Source organism: Lissotriton vulgaris, chromosome 5, assembly GCF_964263255.1.
Source record: "Lissotriton vulgaris chromosome 5, aLisVul1.2, whole genome shotgun sequence".
NCBI lineage: Eukaryota > Metazoa > Chordata > Amphibia > Caudata > Salamandridae > Lissotriton > Lissotriton vulgaris.
Window position 1 is genome coordinate 215,568,774 of NC_141693.1, and position 22,165 is coordinate 215,590,938.

A 22,165-nucleotide genomic window follows, 5' to 3' on the forward strand; every position below is an offset into this window, starting at 1 on the left:
ACCAGGACACCAGCAAATGCTACCGCTCCAGCAGGAAGCTCCGCGAGGGAGCGCAGCCCAGTCAGCCTCGGGGAGCCGCTCCCAGGGAGCTCCTCTCAGCCAGGCCTCACGGCCTCACCCTGGCCTCAGGGTGTGCTTCAGGGTTGCCAAACTCGGGAAGGGACCACCCATGTTACTAACATTGCTCCACCGTCCCAGTTCTTTGTCTCTGCTATGCCATGCCATACTGGGACCAGCGGGAGAGACTGAGAAACATGTCTCACTCGGGTCATCTTGGCCACTCCCCCTGAATAAGATCTTAAGAGCACTAAAAAGTTATGCATGGTGTTATGTATGCAAACAAATGGTGATTGGGTAAAGAAAAAGGAGAAACAGTGTACCAATGGGAAACCACAAAACAAAGCAGAAGCTTTACACAGCCCGGTTCATACAAAACTTTGTTTCAGATATAAATGCTTTAGAAGAAACTTCTCACAATTACATTTGTTGTATTACAGTCTGACGTTTAATCTGGCGCTTCTCTATCCACTGAGTGTATTTAGCTTACAAACTAAGTAAATAAGGGACTTGTCCATTTGTGGCCTCATTACAATGCATATCAATCATTGTTTCGGCCTCTAATGTATTATTTAATACATTTGTACTGGTAATGTGATTAAGTAAGATTATAGTATTAATGTGGTCTCTGTGGGATGCTCTGGACCTATGTTGAACCGTTAAGTTACAAATGGTTGGATCGTCAGCCCTAGTTTTGAAAGTGAGGCTTACTCATCAAGAACTTCCTGGACATCTGGCGGATGAACGCAGTCACCAGTTTCAAGTGCAAAGCTAACCCAAAGAGTAAAGTGATCAGAAAATCTGTGATAAGGTCTTATCACTCAAAATAAAGCAAAAAAGGAGTTAGGATAATCTAAGCACAGCTAAAAGGGACAAAAGAACATGAAAGAGAACGAAAGTACAAGCCATGGGACCTTTCTCTGTACTTTTAGCTCCCCCTAGTTGCAAGGCAACATTGAATGTGAACAAATGAAGGAGCAGCTGTAGATTCGGGCCTGCATGTGGAATATTATGTAAAATGTCTTAATGTTTTAATAAACACACTCCGAATTCAACAATTTTCAGCGCTGTAGGTGATCGCCCGGGGCCAGTGTCGCCTACATGGAACAGTAAGGCCGATTTCCTTCTGTTGATTAAAGAATGTAAGAAATGAATAGAGCATCAGATAAACCAATACTGCTCCTACATACCGATGCAAAGTCTATAATGAATAATTGGTAATTATTAACATGTGTGACTGTTTGATCTTCTCATTCCATGATGGCTTAATCACTCGGAACAAACCTTAGAGCAGACTGGCATTTTGTTTAAGTATCCACTAATAAGGTGGGGAAGAGAAGAAACATAATCTCAACTGCGGTGGATGCCCTCACTATTTGACCATCCAAAGGCCGCATTTCATGTTTGGCTAATGCGTTTGATCCAATCACTGACTGCTTGCTACTGAAACCTGACATTTCTGTATTATAGGATTACTATTGGACGCAACAAAAAAAAAACTTCTACTGATCTAGTGCATCACATATGGATTCTGGATTCACCTTGTTGTATTTATGCAGCACAGCAGAAGAACATCTCTCACTTGGCCCACCACATCTGTTAACAGAAGCTAAGAGGGAAGGTTGATGTGCTCAAGTGCCCTCAAACTAACTAAGCCCAAGTCAAAGGCACATACTGTGGGCAAACGGTAAGAGGTATTAACAATCAACAGTATGTGGACAATAAGGATATTAACAGCCACTCGCTCAACCAACCACTACAAGGTTACACGCCAACTATACTGGCCTGATGTAGGTGCCTTTGTTAGCCTTTCACTGAACCGGAAATGCAGCCTAAAGTAGTTATATGCCATGCCATCACCTTGGTTGAGGGAGATAATATCCTATCCCAATTGTTTATGGAGCACCAGAGACTGAGTTATCAGTTGGCTCTGTTGTTTATCCAAAACTTTAGTCCTGAGGCAGGCATTCCTGGAGGAGGTGCTCATGCAGGTTGCAATGAACAGCCCACCAGGCTCAGTGGATATGACAGAGGTAAAATGTAGAGGGCTGGCTACCTCAGGGCAAGCATTCCCTAACAAGGCATCTTCAAAAGGCTAAATTCAGTTCACGTTAACGTTCGAAGTCCTGGATGATCTCTCTGGAGAGGCAGTGTATTTCACGTGCCTTCAATTATCATTGGCCCTTTCTCACTTATTGATAAGGTATAGCATTGCAAATATTCCAGAAACATTAATAAATTATGGAATTATTCAGTTTTCACTTTCAATGTATGGCATGACAGAATAATAATATATACATTGTGCAACGTTTCATGATAGAGTAAAAAAATCCAAATAAAAGCGAACATGAGACAAGACTTCAGATGACTAGCAGAAGCCTTAGTACTGGAGGCTGCACAATCAGTTTCATAAAGATGTCCATTGAATCTCAGAGTGGAGAGGGAGGAGGAAGGGAAGCTAAAGCTCAAACAATATGTGCCAATCATGTGTCTACCTCTACAGTTGCAAACACATCTAACAGCCATTCATGCCATCCAGAGGAATTCAACAGTTTCTTGACCGCCAGGACCTACGTCTCCCCTCTCCTTGGGAGCCTTACAATAATGACTCAATAGCATGTGGCGAATACCTCGATCTGCTTGTTCTTAAAGATGCAGCTGATGGTTTTGTTGAAGCCGGCTCCAGAGAACATGGAAGTGATGGGATAGGTCAAGTCAAGCACCTTCTGAAAGACGGAGGTCATCCCCTGCGCATAGGAATAAAAGGAAAGAGCACTTGATCAGTATAAAAGGCATAATGTCGCACTTTCTCAAGCTCAAATCCTCATGGTAAGTGTTCGCACAAATGTAGCGGTATTTATGTCGCATAAGTCTGGCTGGGGAACAACGGCGTACTGTACACTATTACAGGGTTATCATTCACAGAAAACAATGCTCGTGTATTACCCATCGTTGATTTTAGCCAGCTTCATTCGTGTTTGTCATAAAGATGTAAAGTGTGTACCCAGTCCCCGTGGGAACCTTCAAATCAATGGACACTTACTTAAGAACAGACAAAGTTCGAAGCCATAACACTAAATCACTCAGAACATCAATAAGCAATTATTTTAAAACATCAAGTAGAGGCACGGAAAATACAAACACCTTTTGGTAATGGAGATTCGGCCTCGAGGAGAGAAACAGCATTCAATTTCACAGGAAGTAGTGGAAATTACGCGGTCTGAACCCAGCAGGGCCGGAAGACACCTTCCCGGTGACGAGATCAAAGGTAAACCATAGATGCTGTATGTCAATCATCTTAATAAATGTGAGTGAAGGAAATTACGTTTTTGGAGAGTGGAGCACTAAGGCCCTACCCGTCAGGCAGTGGGGTTTGGCACTTGATAACATAGCGTGTGAAAAAATAGAGGTACCCCTTAAGCTAGTCAAGGGAAATGAGGTTATTACAACCCAAAATTTCAAAGATTCTCTTGAGTCAAATTAAGAACAGGTTCACATAAACATACCTCCAAATGCAAGCAGTACAATCATATATAACACCAAAATTGACAGTTTAACCCCTTGCGTGCGGGGCGTATTTTCCGCCTGTGCTGACTCCGCCTTGCACGGGCGGAGTCATGACGGAACGGTTCCGTCATCAGCACAGCTCAACCGATGCTGATGACGGAACCAGACTGTCATCAGCACGCAAGGGGTTAAAAATCATTTATTATGAGTACATTGTGAATAAAAACAATATAGTTGGGCTAACTAATCTAGTGCCCTAATCTAAAATGCATAAAACTAAACAAGACCATCAATTATGACCTGCACAATTGAAGTTAAGGACAGAAAAAGTAAAACATGAAAATTGTTAAATACAGGTTGTACATTCGGACTCCTTTATGTTTCCATCGATATTTTGCTACTACAGCATCTGTACGTCAACATCGATGTCAGAGTCTTGAATTATACCAGGAATGGCGTTGACGCGTTTCGGTGGGTTCTAATAGTAATAACCACCTTTATCAAGACTTGCTGTTTATCTGTCACCATAAGGGGGGCAGTGAGATCTCCTTATAATAAATATATATACAATTAGAAAAATACGTGAGGTCTATTAGGAGTACTTATAGTTAGATCAATGTAAACACAAGCTAATAACGCTAGCCCCATTATAAGGCCAGTAATGTTCTAGCTATAAAGACAAAAAAGCAAAAAAACTAAATATCTAAATTTTTCTTGGGTTCACAGTCTGTTACGTTTTCCCACTCCTCCATTACTAGAAGTTTATATATGTAGTATACTAACATCATACTTTTAGAGAGAAGACAACAGAAAAACAACAACAAAGTATACCGTTGCCCACTGTCCCAGCTTGGTGACAACACATTTTCCAAAATGTACAAAAAAGTTTTTGCTATTTAATAACAATTAAAGGGGGGTTATAATCATGTGCCCCTGCTTTGAAAAGTTGTTTTAAATATGCATGATCTCAATACATAGCTGGTCTTAACACTGGAGATTTTTGATTACTCACATTTCTTATATGGCTAAGTGTCAAATCTAGGGGGGTCTAATTGAGGATTACTCTTACCCTTATTTCCCAGGCAGCTAAGGTTCTAGATATCAAGATCTGCACCTATTATGATCCATTGGTCTGGTGAAAGTCGTGAAACTCTGTGTGGCTGGTTCTCTTTCCTAAATAGAAAATGTGCGCCAATCAAAATGATAGCTCTCTACGTTATGTCATTTCGTATATCTAAAATATTAGTTTGGAGCCTACCTGTTTAAGTCTGCGAACCGGTATTTATTGCGCTCTTATACGTTAAAACCAGTAATCCTTAAAGTGGATTTTTCAAAATGTGACTATTATAATTTGAGTACCAGATGACCTAATGGAGGAGAGAGGAGAGATATGGCTATTATTCTTAAAACTTAATAAATCCTTCTTCCTAGCCACCTATCTGGGGCAAACACTATATCTGAGAGGCATACCTGCAGCAGTATCTTGAAAGGATCAGCTTCTCCCGAATATCAAATGAAAATGATCTAACTATAAGTACTCATAATAGACCTCACGTATTTTTCTAATTGTATATATATATATATATATTTATTATAGGGAGATCTCACTGACCCCCTTATGGTGACAGATAAACAGCAAGTCTTGATAAAGGTGGTTTTTACCATTAGAACCCACCAAAACGCGTCAACGCCATTCCTGGTATAATTCAAGACTCTGACATCGATGTTGACGTACAGATGCTGTAGTAGCAAAATATCGATGGAAATATAAAGGAGTCCGAATGTACAACCTGTATTTAACAATTTTCATGTTTTACTTTTTCTGTCCTTAACTTCAATTGTGCAGGTCATAATTGATTGTCTTGTTTTGTTTTATGCATTTTAGATTAGGGCACTAGATTAGTTAGCCCAACTATATTGTTTTTATTCACAATGTACTTGTAATAAATGATTTTTAAACTGTCAATTTTGGTGTTATATATGATTGTACTGCTTGCATTTGGAGGTATGTTTATGTGAACCTGTTCTTAATTTGACTCAAGGGAATCTTTGAAATTTTTGATTTGATAACATAGCTCCATAGCGGTCAAGGTTTCAGATTGCTTATGTGAGGCATTTTCATAAATTCAGTGTTATTACGAGTGACATTCAACAACTATGAGTGACACTTTCTCATAAGCAGAATTCAAGCAATAAAGATGAGGGAAACATAAAAATATCAGTATTTGCACCCATGTGAGCAACAAGAAACTCTAAAAAGTTCTTAAAACTGCTGCAAAGCATCATAAATAGAAGGGCACTAACCGGCATGCCACACTGAGTGTCCGTACACAGAGCTACCACGTTTTCCGGTTGCCCATGTGTGACATTTTCATAGTTTCAGCGTTGTTATGAGTCACATTCTACTACGACCAAATGTATGACACCGCGAGTGACACATTCCCACCAGCAGAACCAAGCAATACAGTCAATATAAAGTGATAAATATAATACAGTGCCACTTTTAGAGCAATGAGAAGCACTAGCCTGACTACATGGTCCATTCAATCATCATAACCAAGAAATAGCATGACCCAAACAGAGTTCATCCTAACTACAGCCAGCCCACGCAGTATGTTCACACCTTGTACACATCCAGCAGATCTACCCCTAATATATGTGCTATAACCCCATTTAAATCAATCAGCTCAGTCATTTCAAAGCCATTCTAGCTCCATCCCATCCACCAGAACCAGTGTGGCACTATCAAGTCCATTGTAGCCCCATAAACAACCATTAGAACCAGCCTTGCGCTGCCCAGCCAATCGACCAAGCCAGTTCCAACCATTTTACCCCTACGTACATTAGCTAGAACCAGCCGTAAATAGGGTTGCCACCTGGCCTGATCAGTATTTAAATGTCCTGGCCCGCATACGAAATGAGAATCATCTTGTCACTATTTATTTTCATCTTATCAGTACATATTTAGTATGGCAAACATAAAACCAAAATACTTTAAAAGGTCTTCAGGAACTACCTTAACGGTCAGTGACTGGCAATTAAAGTAATCAACATCACAAAAGCAGTTTTAATGATGAACAGAGACGATTATATATAAATCCTATTTACTAAGTTCAGGCCTTTGCTGAATCTTGAAATAATAGGAAATATGGTATTTTCTGGGAAAGGTGGCAACACTACTGCCATAGACCAATTCCACTTTAACCCCATTCACTGCCTGTTTAACTCATCTGTGCCAGAGTCACAAGTTCTGGCCCTGTGACTGTTAGACTTGGCTTTTTCAGCAGGTACACCCCCAGACTTTTTGCCCTCCGGTTTTTTACCTTATTTTTGTAGGTTTAGGACTCTGGGCACTTTCTCACTGCTGCTCAGTGCTAAAGTGCATATGCTCTCCATGTAAATCCTGTTTATGGATTGGTGTTTCCGTAATTGGTTTATTTGATTTACTACTAAGTACCATGTACAGTGCACTGTGTGTGCCAAGGGCCTGTAAATCAAATGCGACTAGTGGGCCTGCAGCACTGGTTGACCCACCCACACTTCTAGCTTTTCAAAGGTGTCTCAGACCTGCCACTGCAGTGTCTGCCTTGTCGACCTGGCAAATGCACCTACTTACCAGGCCCTTCCCCTTTCTTGCATCTTAGTCACCCCTAAGGTAGCCCCAAGGTAGACCCTTTGGCAGGGTGCAGTGTATTTAAAAAATGGAAGGACATGTACCGGTTTATTCTGTGCTTATCGTAATAGTGAAATACTGTATATTTCATTTTCAGTGTTTAAAGGTTATCTCGCCCATAGGTTAACATGGGAGCTGCTTGGTAACACTGCCCAGATAGCTGGCCAGTGGGAGCTAATAGAAAAATGGAGATCAGTAGGCCTGAACTCAGGATTTAAAAATACATCTCTTAGTAAAGATGTTTTTTATATTATGTGTTTGAAAATACCACTTTAAAAATGTGCACTTTTAGAAAGTGGATATTTTCTTGTCTAACCATCATGTGTGCCTCTCTGTCTTGTTTTAGAGTGACAGAAGCAGGGGTTGTGCATTCACACTGGACAGACACAAGGGAGGGTTGAAGTGTGTTCTGCCTTTCCTGAGTGACTCATAGCCAGGCTGAATACACCTAGCTGCATTTAGAGTAGTGGCAGGAGTGGTCGCTTGCACCTGAATGGAATGTGGCTGCCTCTCACAAAGCCGTCTCCACCTCCTGTGGTTTACCTGGCCTGAGTCAGGCTGAATTGGTTTATGTGTGCCAGGAGTACTTTGTTCGTGCTAACACCACAGAACTCCAATGGAAAATGTCGTTTAAATATTGGGGTCCTGATCCCAGAAACTTTAGATTACTGCTGGACTAAGGAACCAGCCAGGAAGAAGGGCTGTCAGGAGGAGTACAGCCCCTTTGCTGTTGTTGCTTTGTTGGGTTGGCCTGCAGTTGCTGCTTCTGTCTTGGTAAGGGAAAGGACTGGAATGTTCTTTCTGCATATTAAGTATCCCAAAGAGAATGTTTTAGAGCTTGCCCCCTGTTCAATAAGTCACAGAAACAGCAAAGACTTCAACATATTCTAGGTACTGGCCTCTGGAACTTGAGGTTTCGGCTGCCACAGAGGAAAAAGGTAACCCAACGTTGTCACCATGACCGCTGGCCGTTCCGTGACCTGAAGGCACCGAGGAGGACCGCCGAACTTCGCAACGCAACCCTGGTCTCATCAACAATGCCATCCACTGCCGCCACCGAGCCGCTGCTTGCACCGCGACCTGTGGGCACCACACTCCGCACTGCCTCACTTCACTCCACCGCCCTAGTCTCACCGACGACGACGCTGCAAGCGGACATCGCCGCCACTGCTTGCACTGTGGTTTGGGGGCACAGCTCGTAAGTTACATGATGCAATGCCCCATCTCACACCGCAGTCTTGGCCTACTGACTCCAGATACTCAACTGGCAATGCAGCTTGCACTGTGACCTGTCAGCACCAACAGGCATGGTCTCACCGACGTTGCTGGAGGATCCCCGCTGAGTCCTGCCTGCACCGCGACCTGAGGGCACCACACACCGCTCCATTCTGCACCGCAGCCTCAATATCCGCCACAGCCATCTCACACCACCGTGGTCGGCCGGAATAAATAGATACTGTTTTGAGGATCTTCTGACACCGCCGATGGCCCACACTGCTGCGGTCGGCCAGAGCCGTTGGATTTGGGTGTACATGACACAGCAATGGCCCCGGACGGAGCTACCAACTTCAAGGAACTGTATATTAAGTCTATTTTTGGAGTTTTTCACGTTTTTGTCTTGTTTCACACAGATAAATACTGGATATCTTTTAAAACTGGTGTGGTGTCCTTTTTTTGTGTTTTCACTATATTACTGTGTGTTATGTTCAAATGCTTTACACATTGCCTCTGAGATAAGCTACCAAGGGTGTGAGCAGGGGTTATTTTAGATATGTTATCCCCTTATTCTGACTAGAGTTGTGGATTCTGCCTGTCTTAGGAGCACATCCTTGCCAGTCAGAAAACCCATTTCTAACAGTGAGTCACTGCCAGGCTGAGCCAGGGTTTTTTCATGTGGTCAACAGGGCTGGGGAAAGCATGTGGTGCTCTGGAGTGCTGCAGTATTAAATATAAGAAATGCAAATATTAAATAAAAAAATGCAGAACAATGTCATACATTCACACCAGTTCAGAGATCTGGGCCTAAAGCCATCGTTTTTTTGCTCACCATGCCATTTAAGTTTGAACCCAGCCATATGAAAATCAGTCTTGACCCTGTGCCCAATGGGCACAGTCCAGCCCAAAATGCCGGGCCAGGTCCTCCCTAGACTGGAAACAAGCATCTTAGGACCAGTTCCGGGTTTTCACCCCTAATCAGCCAGGATACCGTGACTCCAGTGGCATGAAGAGCAGGGGACCCACGTCTGGGCATACCAGGCCCACTCTGGATGACAAATGCAAAAACAACAATTAATGGACAGAATGCAGAACAATGTCATACATTCACCCCAGTACAGAGATTGGGCTTAAACCCATCGTTTTTTTTCGCAGCTCGCCCGGACTTGCTCCAGAACGGTCGCTCCCCCCCTCACTCCCTAACCCCACATCCTGTTGATGCTGCAGTTCGCTTTGGGTATCGTTATCAGCGCTGTTAATCTGTGTGTGTCTGTACATTATTTAACTGGCTTCGCAGCTCGATTTTAAAGAGCTCTCAGCTGACCTGCATTTACCTCTAGCGCCGCTCGCTCCGCTCTGCATTGACCCCACACCCTGTTAGTGCTGCAGTTCGCTTTGATCATCGTTTTCAGCGCTGTGTATCTTGTGTGTTTGCACATTAACTGCCTGGCCTCGCAGCTCGATTTTAAAGAGCTCTCAGCTGACCTGCATTTACCTCTAGTGCCGCTCGCTCCGCTCTGCTTTGTAACGCGACATTTGCTGCGGCTCCCTGCTTGCTAGCACTTTGACTGTTTTCTAGGCGCTCGATCCATTTGCTGCCCCTACCTCACTTTCCCTTTGACCCTCCATTTTGTTTGTGTTGCTGTTCCCTGGCACGCCCCTCCTCCCCGCTACCGCCTCCCAGCTGCTGACCCTCCCACGCTCCGCCCCCTCCACTGTCCATTAATGTCAGATGTCCCAACGAGCAGCGTCCACGCGCTACAGCCACGCCGAAGGTGCGCCAAAGGTAAGCCCGTCTACGCCCGTCCGCGCCTGGACCGCGCCCAGCGCCAGACCCCCTGCCCCTCGCGCTGCCCAGCCCTCCCGCATTACCTACGATGCCGCCACCCTCCTAGCCCTTAACCCCGGTCGCGCCCCCAACTGCGTCCAAGCCGCCCCTGGACAAACCCATGGACCTTTCTCCTGCTACTCCTGCAAATTCTGCGGCAACAACAACATCTCCGCTACGACCACACCACTGACTCCCGACCCCAACCACCTACAATGCATCCTTCTCAACACCCGATCAGTCCACAGGCACGCCATTGACCTTTGGAATCTACTAGACACCATTTCTCCAGACATCGCCTTCCTAACGGAAACATGGATGAATGCTTCCTCCGCACCAGACATCACCATTGCCATCCCTGAAGACTATAAGATCACTCGCAAAGACCGTACCAACCACACAGGAGGAGGAATCGCCATCGTCCATAAGAAATCAATCCGCATCTCAACCAGCTCTGACGCCAACCTCGCCAACTCCGAACACCTTCACTTCCAGATCCACATCGACCCCAAAACCACACTCAGAGGCACCCTCCTCTACAGACCACCTGGACCCCGTGCAAAATTCAGTGAAGACATCACGGACTTCATCACTCCACACGCACTCCCCTCCAAAGAATACATCCTTCTGGGAGACCTCAACTTTCACCTTGAAAATATCAACGACCGCAACACCACCACCCTCCTGGACAACCTCGCCAACCTCATACTTAAACAACTGGTCACTTCCCCCACCCACATCGCAGGTCACACACTCGACCCCATCTTCACCTCCAGCAATCATGTCTCCTTCAGCCACACTACGGATCTGCTCTGGACTGACCACAGCTGCGTTCACTTCACCTACAACAAGCCCAAACCCACCAACCACCTCCAACCAACTCTGCAAAGAAACTGGAACAAAATCACCACGACCAGATCTCCTCATCGCTCCTTCTAAACACCCCAGCCCACTCCTCGGACCCAAACCTAGCCGCCGCCAACTTCACCCTATGGTTATCCAACACCGCCAACACCTTAGCACCACTGAAAAAACGTCAAAGCAAACCTGGCAACAAGAAGGCCTCGTGGTTCAACGATGATCTTAAGAAGTCCAAGAAACTCTGCCGCACCCTTGAAAAAGCGTGGAAAAAATACCCAACCACCAGCACCAAGGACACCTTCAAAACCGCCACCCGCACTCACCACCAACTAATCCGAAAGGCCAAGAAAACAGCATTCAAGGATCGACTTGACAACAACGCCCACAACAGCAAAGAACTTTTCAACATCGTCAAGGAGTTTTCCAATCCCTCGGCCAACTCCAACGACATCACCCCCTCTCAAGCCCTCTGCGACTCCCTAGCCTCATTCTTCCACAACAAGATTGCTGACATCCACAACAGCTTCGACAACCAACCTGGAGCCCAACCCACCCAACCACATGCTGAACACTCTCCCCCCGCGAACACCCTTAACGACTGGAACCCAATCTCCACTGAGGACACCATCCGCCTGATGAACTCCATCCACTCAGGATCCCCCACAGACCCATGCCCTCACCACATCTTCAACAAAGCAGACTCCGTCATAGCACCGCACCTCCGAGACGTCATCAACTGCTCCTTCAACTCCGCCACCTTTCCGGAAAACTGGAAACACGCTGAACTCACCGCCCTTCTGAAAAAACCCACAGCGGACCCCACCGAACTCAAAAATTACCGCCCCATCTCGCTCCTTCCATTCCCGGCCAAAGTCATCGAGAAAGCGGTCAACAACCAGCTCGCCGCTTTTCTCGAAGCCAACAAATCCCTCGACTCCTCACAATCTGGCTTCCGAGCAAAACACAGCACTGAAACCGCCCTCATCGCAGCAACAGACGACATTCGAACTCTACTGGACAATGGAGACACAGTCGCCCTCATCCTCCTCGACCTCTCTGCAGCATTCGACACAGTCTGCCACAGCACCCTTTTACAACGCCTCAGCAACATCGGAATACATGGAAAAGCACTTGAATGGATCACCTCGTTCCTCACCGGAAGAACCCAGAGAGTCCGCCTTCCACCATTCAAGTCCGAGGCCACCGAAGTCATCTGTGGCGTACCACAAGGATCCTCTCTCAGCCCCATCCTCTTCAACGTATACATGAGCCCCCTCGCGACCATCGCCCGCCAACACAACCTCAACATCATCTCTTACGCGGATGACACTCAACTGATCCTTTCTCTCACCAAGGACCCCAACACCGCCAAAACTAACCTACACGAAGGAATGAAAGAAGTTGCTGAATGGATGAAACACAGCCGTCTGAAACTGAACTCAGATAAAACAGAAGTCCTCATCCTAGGTACATCCCCCTCTGCATGGGACGACTCTTGGTGGCCGGAAGCCCTTGGAAAAGCACCCATCCCGACAGACCACGCACGGAACCTAGGCGTTATCCTGGATTCTTCACTTTCAATGAACAGACAAGTCAGCGCCGTATCCTCATCCTGCTTCAACATTCTTCGCATGCTCAAAAAAACATTTCGCTGGATCCCCACCGAAACCAGGAAAACAGTCACACATGCTCTGGTCACGAGCCGACTGGACTACGGAAACACCCTCTACGCAGGCACTACCGCTAAACTTCAAAAGAAACTCCAACGAATCCAAAACGCCTCAGCCAGAATCATATTAGACATCCCACGCAACGAACACATCTCTGGTCACCTGAAAGACCTCCACTGGCTACCCGTCAATAAGAGAATCACTTTACGACTGCTAACCCACGCACACAAATCACTCTACGACATCGGACCAGAATGCCTCAATTCAAGACTGACCTTCTACACCCCCTCCCGCCAACTACGCTCCTCCAGCCAAGCCCTCGCCACTATACCTCGCATCAACAAGACCACCATGGGAGGCAGATCCTTCTCCTACCTGGCTGCTAAAACATGGAACTCACTCCCCACTCACCTTCGCCTTACCCAGAACCACCTAGCTTTCAGAAAGCAACTTAAAACGTGGATATTTGACAAGTAATCCTCCCCCCCCTCCTTAGCGCCTTGAGACCCTCTGGGTATGTAGTGCGCTATATAAATTCTCTGACTTGACTTGACTTGACATTTTAGTTTGAACCCAGCCATATGAAAACCAGTCTTGACGCTGTGCCCAATGGGAACAATCCAGTCTGAACTGCCAGGTCAAGTCCCCCCTGGACTGGAAACAAGCATCCTAGGACTGGTTTCGTAGTTTCACCCATCAACAGCCAGGATAGTTTGACTCCAGTGGCATGGACAGCATGGGACGCATGGCTGGTCATACCCGTCCCACTCAGGGTGACAAATGCAAAAACCGCAATTGATGGACAGAATGCAGAACAATGTCATACATTCACACCAGTACAGAGATCTGGGCTTAAATCCATTGCTTATTTGCTGACCATTCCATTCCAGTTTGAACCCAGCCATATGCAAATCAGTCTCGACCCTGTGCCCAATGGGAACAGTCCATCCCGAACTGCCAGACCAGATCCTCCCTGGACTGGAAACAAGCATCCTAGGACCGGTTTCAGAGTTTCACCCCTCATCAGCCAGGACAGCTTGACTCCAGTGGCATGGAGAGCACTGGACCCACATTTGGGCATACCCATTCCACTCAGGGTGACAAATGCAAAAACAACAATTGACAGACAGAATGCAGAATAATGTCATACATTCACCCCAGTACGGAGATCTGGGCCTAAACCCATTGTTTTTTTTGCTTGCCATGCCATTCCAGGTTGAACCCAGCCATATGTAAATCAGTCTCGACCCTGTGCCCAGTGGGAAACAGTCCAGCCCGAACTGCCAGGCCAGATCCTACTAGGACTGGTTTCAGGGTTTTACCCCTCATCATCCAGGAGAGCTAAAACTACAGTGGCATGGAGAGCACAGGACCCACATCTGCCTGAATCAGGTCTATTGGCATGTATGGTGACAGACCATCAGCATTTTAGTTTTGGCAGTTTAATAACATACAGCAAACAAAAATAGAGTTGTAAACTTTGGGAAACGAAAATAGAGTTCTAAACTCTGGCAAACAAAAACAGATTTCTGAAATCTGGCAAACAAAAACAGAATTCTATGTAATAAAATGTCCAGGTCTGTCACATGTTCTAATATCCACCTCTAAGAATTAAGTACAAAACGTTAACCTTTGATGTCAGAGGTGATTTTTGAAGGGGAAAATTGGAGGGTGTGTGACAGGTTTCAACATTTTATTTCTGGCAGTGTGACAAAACTTGGAATCGGGTTTCTGCATACAGGAGTCGGGACGAGGGAACTAGCCTTGTAATCTCTAGTCTCTCGCCTGAATCAGGAGGGTTGGCATGTATAATAATAGTCTGTTCTCTGAGTCCTTATTCGCTGCTCAGAGGTTATCGCTGGTAATTGTACAGTCGTCCTAGATGTCTGAGACCGAAATTATGTCTGGGGGCACTGCATGCTGCAAGGGGTCTTTCTGGACTTGCGACGCAGGGGAAAGAACAGTCAGCAATGAGCACCACTTAAGCAAGGCAACTCAGTAAAAAACATACATAGCTACCTGCCACCATCTGCAATCATCATCTGCTCTGTGTGGACCGTAACCACCGTCTGGGGTGCCATGCTGGTATTTAAAACGACAGACGGCAAGGCACCATCAGATCCAGGCGAGGATTATAAACAGGGCCCCATCCGCATAACAATAGAAGTGTTGGTCTCCTTCACATGACCACACATCACTGGCCATGTCGTCTACCCAGGAAACCTACTAAATGCATCAGCAGTGGGCCTGATTGATGAAAGTATCGCCCTGACCTTACTGTAAAATGAAACAACTTGAACATGCCATCACTCACCCTCCCCAGCTGGCCGGCTCAAATCTGCGTAAAAAATTGTCGGAGACTCTGCAGCAGCTCTCACAGTGCACTAGTCACTAAGCTAGAGTAAGCCAAAAGCAGGCTGGCTGCTTTTGTGAAATGCTGTCAGCCTTGTTGTGCGCCTTAGATCGGGCGGTCCCTGGATTTCTGTTATGTGTGACTAAATAATTTTAATGCGGTGATGCGGACACCAGCATTAAAATGCTTTAGTCTAATGTCTGATGCGTGGTACTTGGCAGGGCTGTAGATCCTCAAAACCCAGTCCATTGATCAGAGGCAGTCAGAGAAGCAGGACGGGGGGAGAAAAATTTCAACATGAATTTCACAGGCCCGGTGGGGAAGGAGCTAGACAAAACTATGATAATCTGTTTCAGCTCTCAACCCAGTAGATCTCCCTTGGCTGATAAGCAAGCACAGGTATACCAACTTACCAGCTTGAAGGGGCAGAGTGTTATGACCCAAGGACCTGTCTCAACTTGCCTGGAGAGAATGTGTGTCAGGACAATAACAAGCCTATCAGAGACTATCAGGTATTTTGATTTATTGTTGTGAATTACCCCTGCTGTAGTGCGCACATACAAGAAGTGCACACTGTTATTTTAAAGGCTTTATTTTAAGCTAATTGTAAAGCATTGAATATTTAGAAATATAAAAGAAGATATGAGAATAACAATAGTAATACAATAACAGTGTAATAATTATGAAAGTGGTGGTGTGAGGGGTGATATGACTCTGGTAGGCCTAAGATCCTGGAAATTGCCAAAGCCGACTAGCTTGCCATTGTGGAGATCAGGCATGGATAGATGTGCTAAACCAGAAGAACCAATTTATATTGAATGGGGTTGTTTCGCGATAAGTCCATAAAATCTCAGGCAGATGGTGGGAGTACTACGGTCTATATTTCGCATTTGGGAAAACACCTGGAGATTATACAATATCTGTGTAACTTACCAAAACTGGGTGGGGTTGGGGGGGGCTTCAACTAGGATGCATTGTTTTCTTTGATTGTGTTGCTGTACTCTTATTAAATCAAATTAAACGAGTTGATTAAAAAACATGTTACAAGTCAGGTGACACTTCTGTCCATAATAATTGGGATGCCTTTAAAGCATCTTTTAGAGCATTCACTATTTCATACACTGCCAAGAAAAAACAATCATTAAACTTACAATATCTCTCCACCCTCCATTTGATTAAATCCCTTGAACATACTTATTATTCCTCCAAGTCTTCTGTCCACTTGGGATATCTCATCAAAGCAAAATCTGACTTAAATAAAATTGCCACAAACAATGCCTGTAATACTTTACTTAAAATAAAATCCAAATACCATGGAGGCCAGAATAAAGCTGGTAGGTTGTTGGCTAAATATTTAAAAGTTAAGTCTAAAAGGAAAACTGTTGGTCCAATTTGCAATACCACCAACAACACTTTACTACACTCCGATTTAGATATTGTCAATGCATTTCAATATTACTACCATTCATTATATGTGGATGATAGTAATCCTTATGTTAATAATATTCAATCGTTTTTTGATGGTCTTTCTTCGCCCTCTTCCATAACCGGACACTATAGCTCTCTCGGAAAAGGATATCTTACAACAGGAAATTGTAGGTGCAATAAAAGCTCTGAAAAGGTTTTTCCATTGAACCCATCTCCTCTTTTTCTCATATTTTCGTCCCACATTTACATGATCTCTTTACTTCCTTTCTATTACATTCGTGTGGGATCCTTTCTTGACGCCCTCATTATTATAATCCCTAAACCTGATAAAGTCCATTCCCTTTGTCAAAATGATCGCCCAATATCATTAATTATCACTAACATTTTTGCAAAAATCCTTGCTTCTATATTAGAAAATGTCATACCCCTCCTCATAAAATCTGATCAATCTGGATTTATCAAAGGAAGACTCACCTCTGATAATGCTAGGATGCTCTCGAATATACTTGCTATGGCAAAGCATTATCCTGACCCCCCTAGCTGCTTTATCACTAGATAATGAGAAAGCATTTGATCGTATTAATTGGCAATTTATGTTCACAACTTTACATTGGTTTGGTTGTGGTCCAAAATGTATTTCTTTTATCAAATTACTATATTTAGCCCCTCGAACGTGTGTCTCTGTTAACGATTTATGTTTACTTTCCCCTTATTTTGACCTAAACAGAGGAACTAGACAAGGTTTTCCCCTTTCCCCTCTTTTATTTCTTTTATGTCTCGAACCTTTACTTGAACGCATTTGTCATAACTCCTTGATATCTGGTTTCCATTATGGCTCCCAATAAATTAAATTATCTGCTTACGCAGATGATATTCTAATTTATCTTTTGAACCTTGTAACTTTTTTACCTCCTTCTTACATGAAATTGATTTGTATTAAAAAATATCTGGTTATAAACTACATTTTTCTAAAACTGAGAGTTTACCGCTAAATTCCTCGTGTTATCAATACATGTACGCTAAAACTAATTTCAAATGGTATCGCTCTAAAATTAAATACTTAGGCATTTGGTTTTCCCCAACCATTCCTCAAACTGTATCCCATAATTTTAGCACATTAAAAACTAAAATTCAAAATTATTTTTCAACCTGGTCTCCTCTTCATATATCTTGGTGGGGTAGATTAGACACCATCAAAATGATGATTGTCCCACTCATCTTATTTTTACTCTCTATGTTACCTTTTAAGATTCCTAATTATTACTTTACTCAACTTAATCCCCTTTGTTCTAAATTTCTTTGGCATAACAAACCTGCTCGTATTGCATTATCCAAACTAATCAAACTAAAAACTGAAGGGGGTGTAAGATTTCCTAATTTTAAACTTTACCACACCGCTTATTTACTCAGACAAGCAAATGCATTAAACACACAACATCACAATATACCACTACCCACCTGGATCACTTTTGAACGCTCTTTACTACATGAATTCTCTTTTACAACACCTGTTTTATGTCTAATTGTATATTTATAGCTAAACACCCTATTTTAAAATACTCGCAACACCTGTTACATTCATTATTTACTAATGGTTCCAATTTTCATCAAGCTTTCCTTGCCTACTCTATTTGGTATAACACATTAAATTTAGACATACATCGTTCTACTTCAAACACTGGAAGGAGAAGAATATTCTATATGTTCATCAACTTCTCTCTCATAATTCTGTTATTCTTTTTACTAGTTTACAAGAATATTTTTTACCTTCCTCTTGTCTATCCCAATATTCTCAAATATCACAGGTACTCCAAGCTTTTATTTCTAATAATAATTTTCCGCCTAATGTCACTCCATTCTCCCCCTTGACCCTTTTGTATTACATTTCTCCTGACTTGAATATGAAAGCTTCCTTTATATATAAACTTCTTTCCTCTCCTAACCCAGAAAGACCAAAAACATCGATTGAATTAGCTTGGGAACTCAATCTCACGATAGCTCTTTCAGTTAAAGAATGGAATAAGCTATGGCAAAAACCTTTTACCACCTCTAAAGCTGCTAATATCGCACAAACGTTTTTCTATATAACAGAGCTTATTGAACACTTGGTTTTCTGCACAAAATTAACCCTTCTCATTCTCCTCTTTGTTGGTCTTGTTCATCTTCTAATGGTACTTTACTTCATTTACTGTACTATTTCCCTAATGTTTTTAAATTTTGGGAATCTGTATGGTTCAAATGTTCTAAAATCTTTCATTTTTGTATTCCATTATCGATTCAAAATGTATTTCTGGGTTCCATGTCTAATGATCTTCATGTTACTTCGTTGAGGTTGAATTTACTTGATCTCTTTATTGCTATGGCATTTAAAGTTATTCTTACTTGTTGGAAAGACAACTCAAAACTTTGTTTACTAACCTGGTGGAATTTGATCTGTGATGAACATAGAATCGCGACTGTTTCTTCTTCTTCAGTAACCCAAAAAATTAAATCCGACTTACTCTGGTTACCTTTTACTACCTTTCTTTCTACACACTCATCCTTACACTAATCATTAACTATATTCATTTTCTCTCTTTCCTCTTTCTTTTTCCTTCCCTCCCTTCCCTTTTTCCTTCTTTCCCTTCCAACCATTGTTTCTTTTTTCCCTTCTTTCTATTATTCCAAATATATACTCATAATTATTACTTATTGAGTACCTATTTGTTCCTTTCATTCCTATACATAAGGTTGTATATTCTCCTGTTATATTTATCTTGTTACAATGTTACTTCTCTTCCCTATGTTTTCTGTAATTAAGGTATTGTTTTAATTATTTATTAAAAATGATGTATTTTTTTTTTTTTTAAACATGTTGCATTTTGAAAATCCCCTTTTTATCTAGTCCCAGCAAATATGCATATTAGCAGCAAATGTCTGCCATTCTATGAAGGCTCAGTATTCAGATATTTATTGCTGCATACCTGAACTTTATTTATTTTCCATCCTGTCGGGAGGCCAATGTTAAATTGTGACTAAGTGGCCATGTTCAGTTACAAACTATAAGCCTTGTCACAGTTACACGGAGAAACGCTATGCTTTTGGGATTTGAAACTCCTCTCTTGTTTACAGTTATGTGAACCATCATCTTATAACATCTTTTCAATATTTTGAGAAACGTACCCATTTGATGCATGAAGTAAAATGGAAAGAAAAGAAGGGGACTTAAATGACATATTTTTAAGAAATGTTATTATTTGTTGAAGGGGTGAGAGCCCATCTCAAGAAATAATCACAATCCTTGTCACGGGGAACCACAAAAGGCACTAAAATACATATCTGCTAAACCCTCTGGTAGCTTGGCACACAAGAAGTTAGGCTTAACGTAGAGGCAATGTGTAAAGTATTTATGCAACACTCAAACAGTAGTAAAGTGAAAACAGAACACAAGAATAATCCCAAATCAACTTACAAAATAAGAGTAATTTTTAATACACAGAATGACACCAATACAACCAAAAGCCATGCACTAGAACCAGCGTTAAGAATTTATCAATGTTAAGGTTCAAGATAGTGCCAAAAGGCACAAAGCACCAACTGCAGGTATCTAACCACGTTCGATCGGAAAAAAGTTCAGACTGATCGCGATGCGGCACAGGTCAGATAGAGGACCAGGCTCATCCCACTGCAAGTTTTACATTCCGACTTTGATAAGAGGGCTGCACAGCATTGCTTTGTGTTGTTCCTCACTGGAGCAGGTGAAGCCTTCGGTGAGGAACTACATTGTACGGCTCAGAGGTTCTAAAAGTGGAGCTGCGCTGGATCCAGTGAGTGAGAGCTATGCAGCACTGTGTTGTGTACGGTGAAACCTTTGGTTAGGTAGGGATAACTACAGTCTAACTCTGGCCAAGGGTCAAGGACAACTCCTACCAGAGTGTAATGTACAATCCTTTACTTATCCCCAAACCTAGTTCTGGTCAGCTCTTCCCCCTCTTTCCTGGGTTTGGCTCCAGCTTGGCTAGTGAAACAAAAAGCAGGTGTTGGCCTTATGTCAGGACTCTTTTGGTGTACTAAGACAGTTCCTTTTGAGATGTAATCTGGGCACGACACACAGGCACCCCAGCAAGCCACGAAGACTCACTTTACTCTGTCCCTTGTCCACTGTCTGGCTCCAATGCACATTTTCCAGTGGGGGAGCCATCAACAATTCAAGACAGTTGGCCGCTCACAGAAACCCTCTACAAACTTTAGATAGGGATATGCCAACTTTCTAAAAGTGATATTTCCAAAATAATAATGCAAAATCCAGCTTTACCATTAAGATTATTTGAAATGACAATTCAAAGGAGTTGCATAAGTATTTATATACCTGTTCCTAAACTGCATTTCGCACTTAATAAACGTAAAAAGGTAAATAAACCAGTGCCCACCATGCCACAGTGAAAACTACTATGTAGATTTCACTGCCTGGACATGTAAAACATTAATCTATATATGTTCCACTTTTAAAACACTGTGCACACTGCCCGGCCAGGTTTTAGGGCACATCTTAATGGTGAATAATAAGTACAAAAATTAAGGTTTAGGGTTGGCATAGGGGATATTTTGCCAAGTCAAAAATGGCAGTAGAAAAACAAACCTACAGGATGAAATAGTAGGCCTGAGATGTTTAAGGGAGCGACTTTATTGAGTGGCACATTGCAGCAGCCCACAAGAGGCATTTAATTTACACGCCTTTAGTACAAATAGTACCATATACTTGGTACTTGCCAATGTAACCATGTTTAAAATAAAGGACACACACACACTTTACCAAAGGCTAGCAGAGGTAAAGTGCACACAGTTCTAATGTTAAAACAAATAGGTTCAGCTACAGAAGACAAACATCTCAAGAACACCAGGCAAAAAGAGGGTCATTCCTAGGACTATTCATGTTATAACCAATATTTCTTTCTAAAAATGACCTCAGTCAATTTAACTTAAGGCAATGCCTCCCCATCCAGGTGCGGATTTCTTTCATGCAGTTGTGAAGCTGAATGCTCATGTTAATGGTCTTGTTTGCTGCTGAGGCCACAATTTGTGTGTCGTCTGCTTAAGATGTGAGTGAGAGACCAAAGGACTTAATCAGCGGGACAAGCTCAGCCTCATATTAGTTAAATAGGGAGAGACTAAGCGAGGACCCTTGTGGTACCCCGCATGGTAGAGAAAAGGTTTTCCAATGGAAATAGTCTAGCATCACTGTGTTTTTCCTATTAATTAGTAATGATTTAAGTAGATTTAAAGCTGTAACTTTTATGCCCATGGTCTCTAGGCACTGTCATAGTGTCAGGTGATCCACAGTCTCAAAGGCCGCAGATAGGTCTAACAGGATCAGAGCTGCGTTTCCTCCTTTATCAGGCTAATTTTAAGTTCATCTGTAGCTTTGATAAGCGTTGTCTTGGTGCTATGATCTGATCTAAAACCAAATTGAGTCGTGCCCAACAGATTGTGTTCCTTAATGAATTGGTAAGTTGCGAATTCATAATTGTTTCTATGACCTTAGCCAGGACAGGAAGTCTGGAAATAGTTTGATAGCTGGAAGGAGTGTCAGGATC

The 22,165-nt window shown here is 43.0% G+C and overlaps 1 protein-coding gene across 1 annotated transcript in view; it reads right to left on the bottom strand.

Moving 5' to 3' along the window:
• PNPLA7 (patatin like domain 7, lysophospholipase) overlaps positions 1-22,165 on the bottom strand; it is a 1,710,105-nt gene that overhangs the window by 314,756 nt on the left and 1,373,184 nt on the right. The window contains exon 28 of the mRNA XM_086921192.1: positions 2,688-2,804. Coding sequence (XP_086777318.1) covers positions 2,688-2,804 — 117 coding nt within the window. The remainder of the gene's footprint in view (positions 1-2,687; positions 2,805-22,165) is intronic.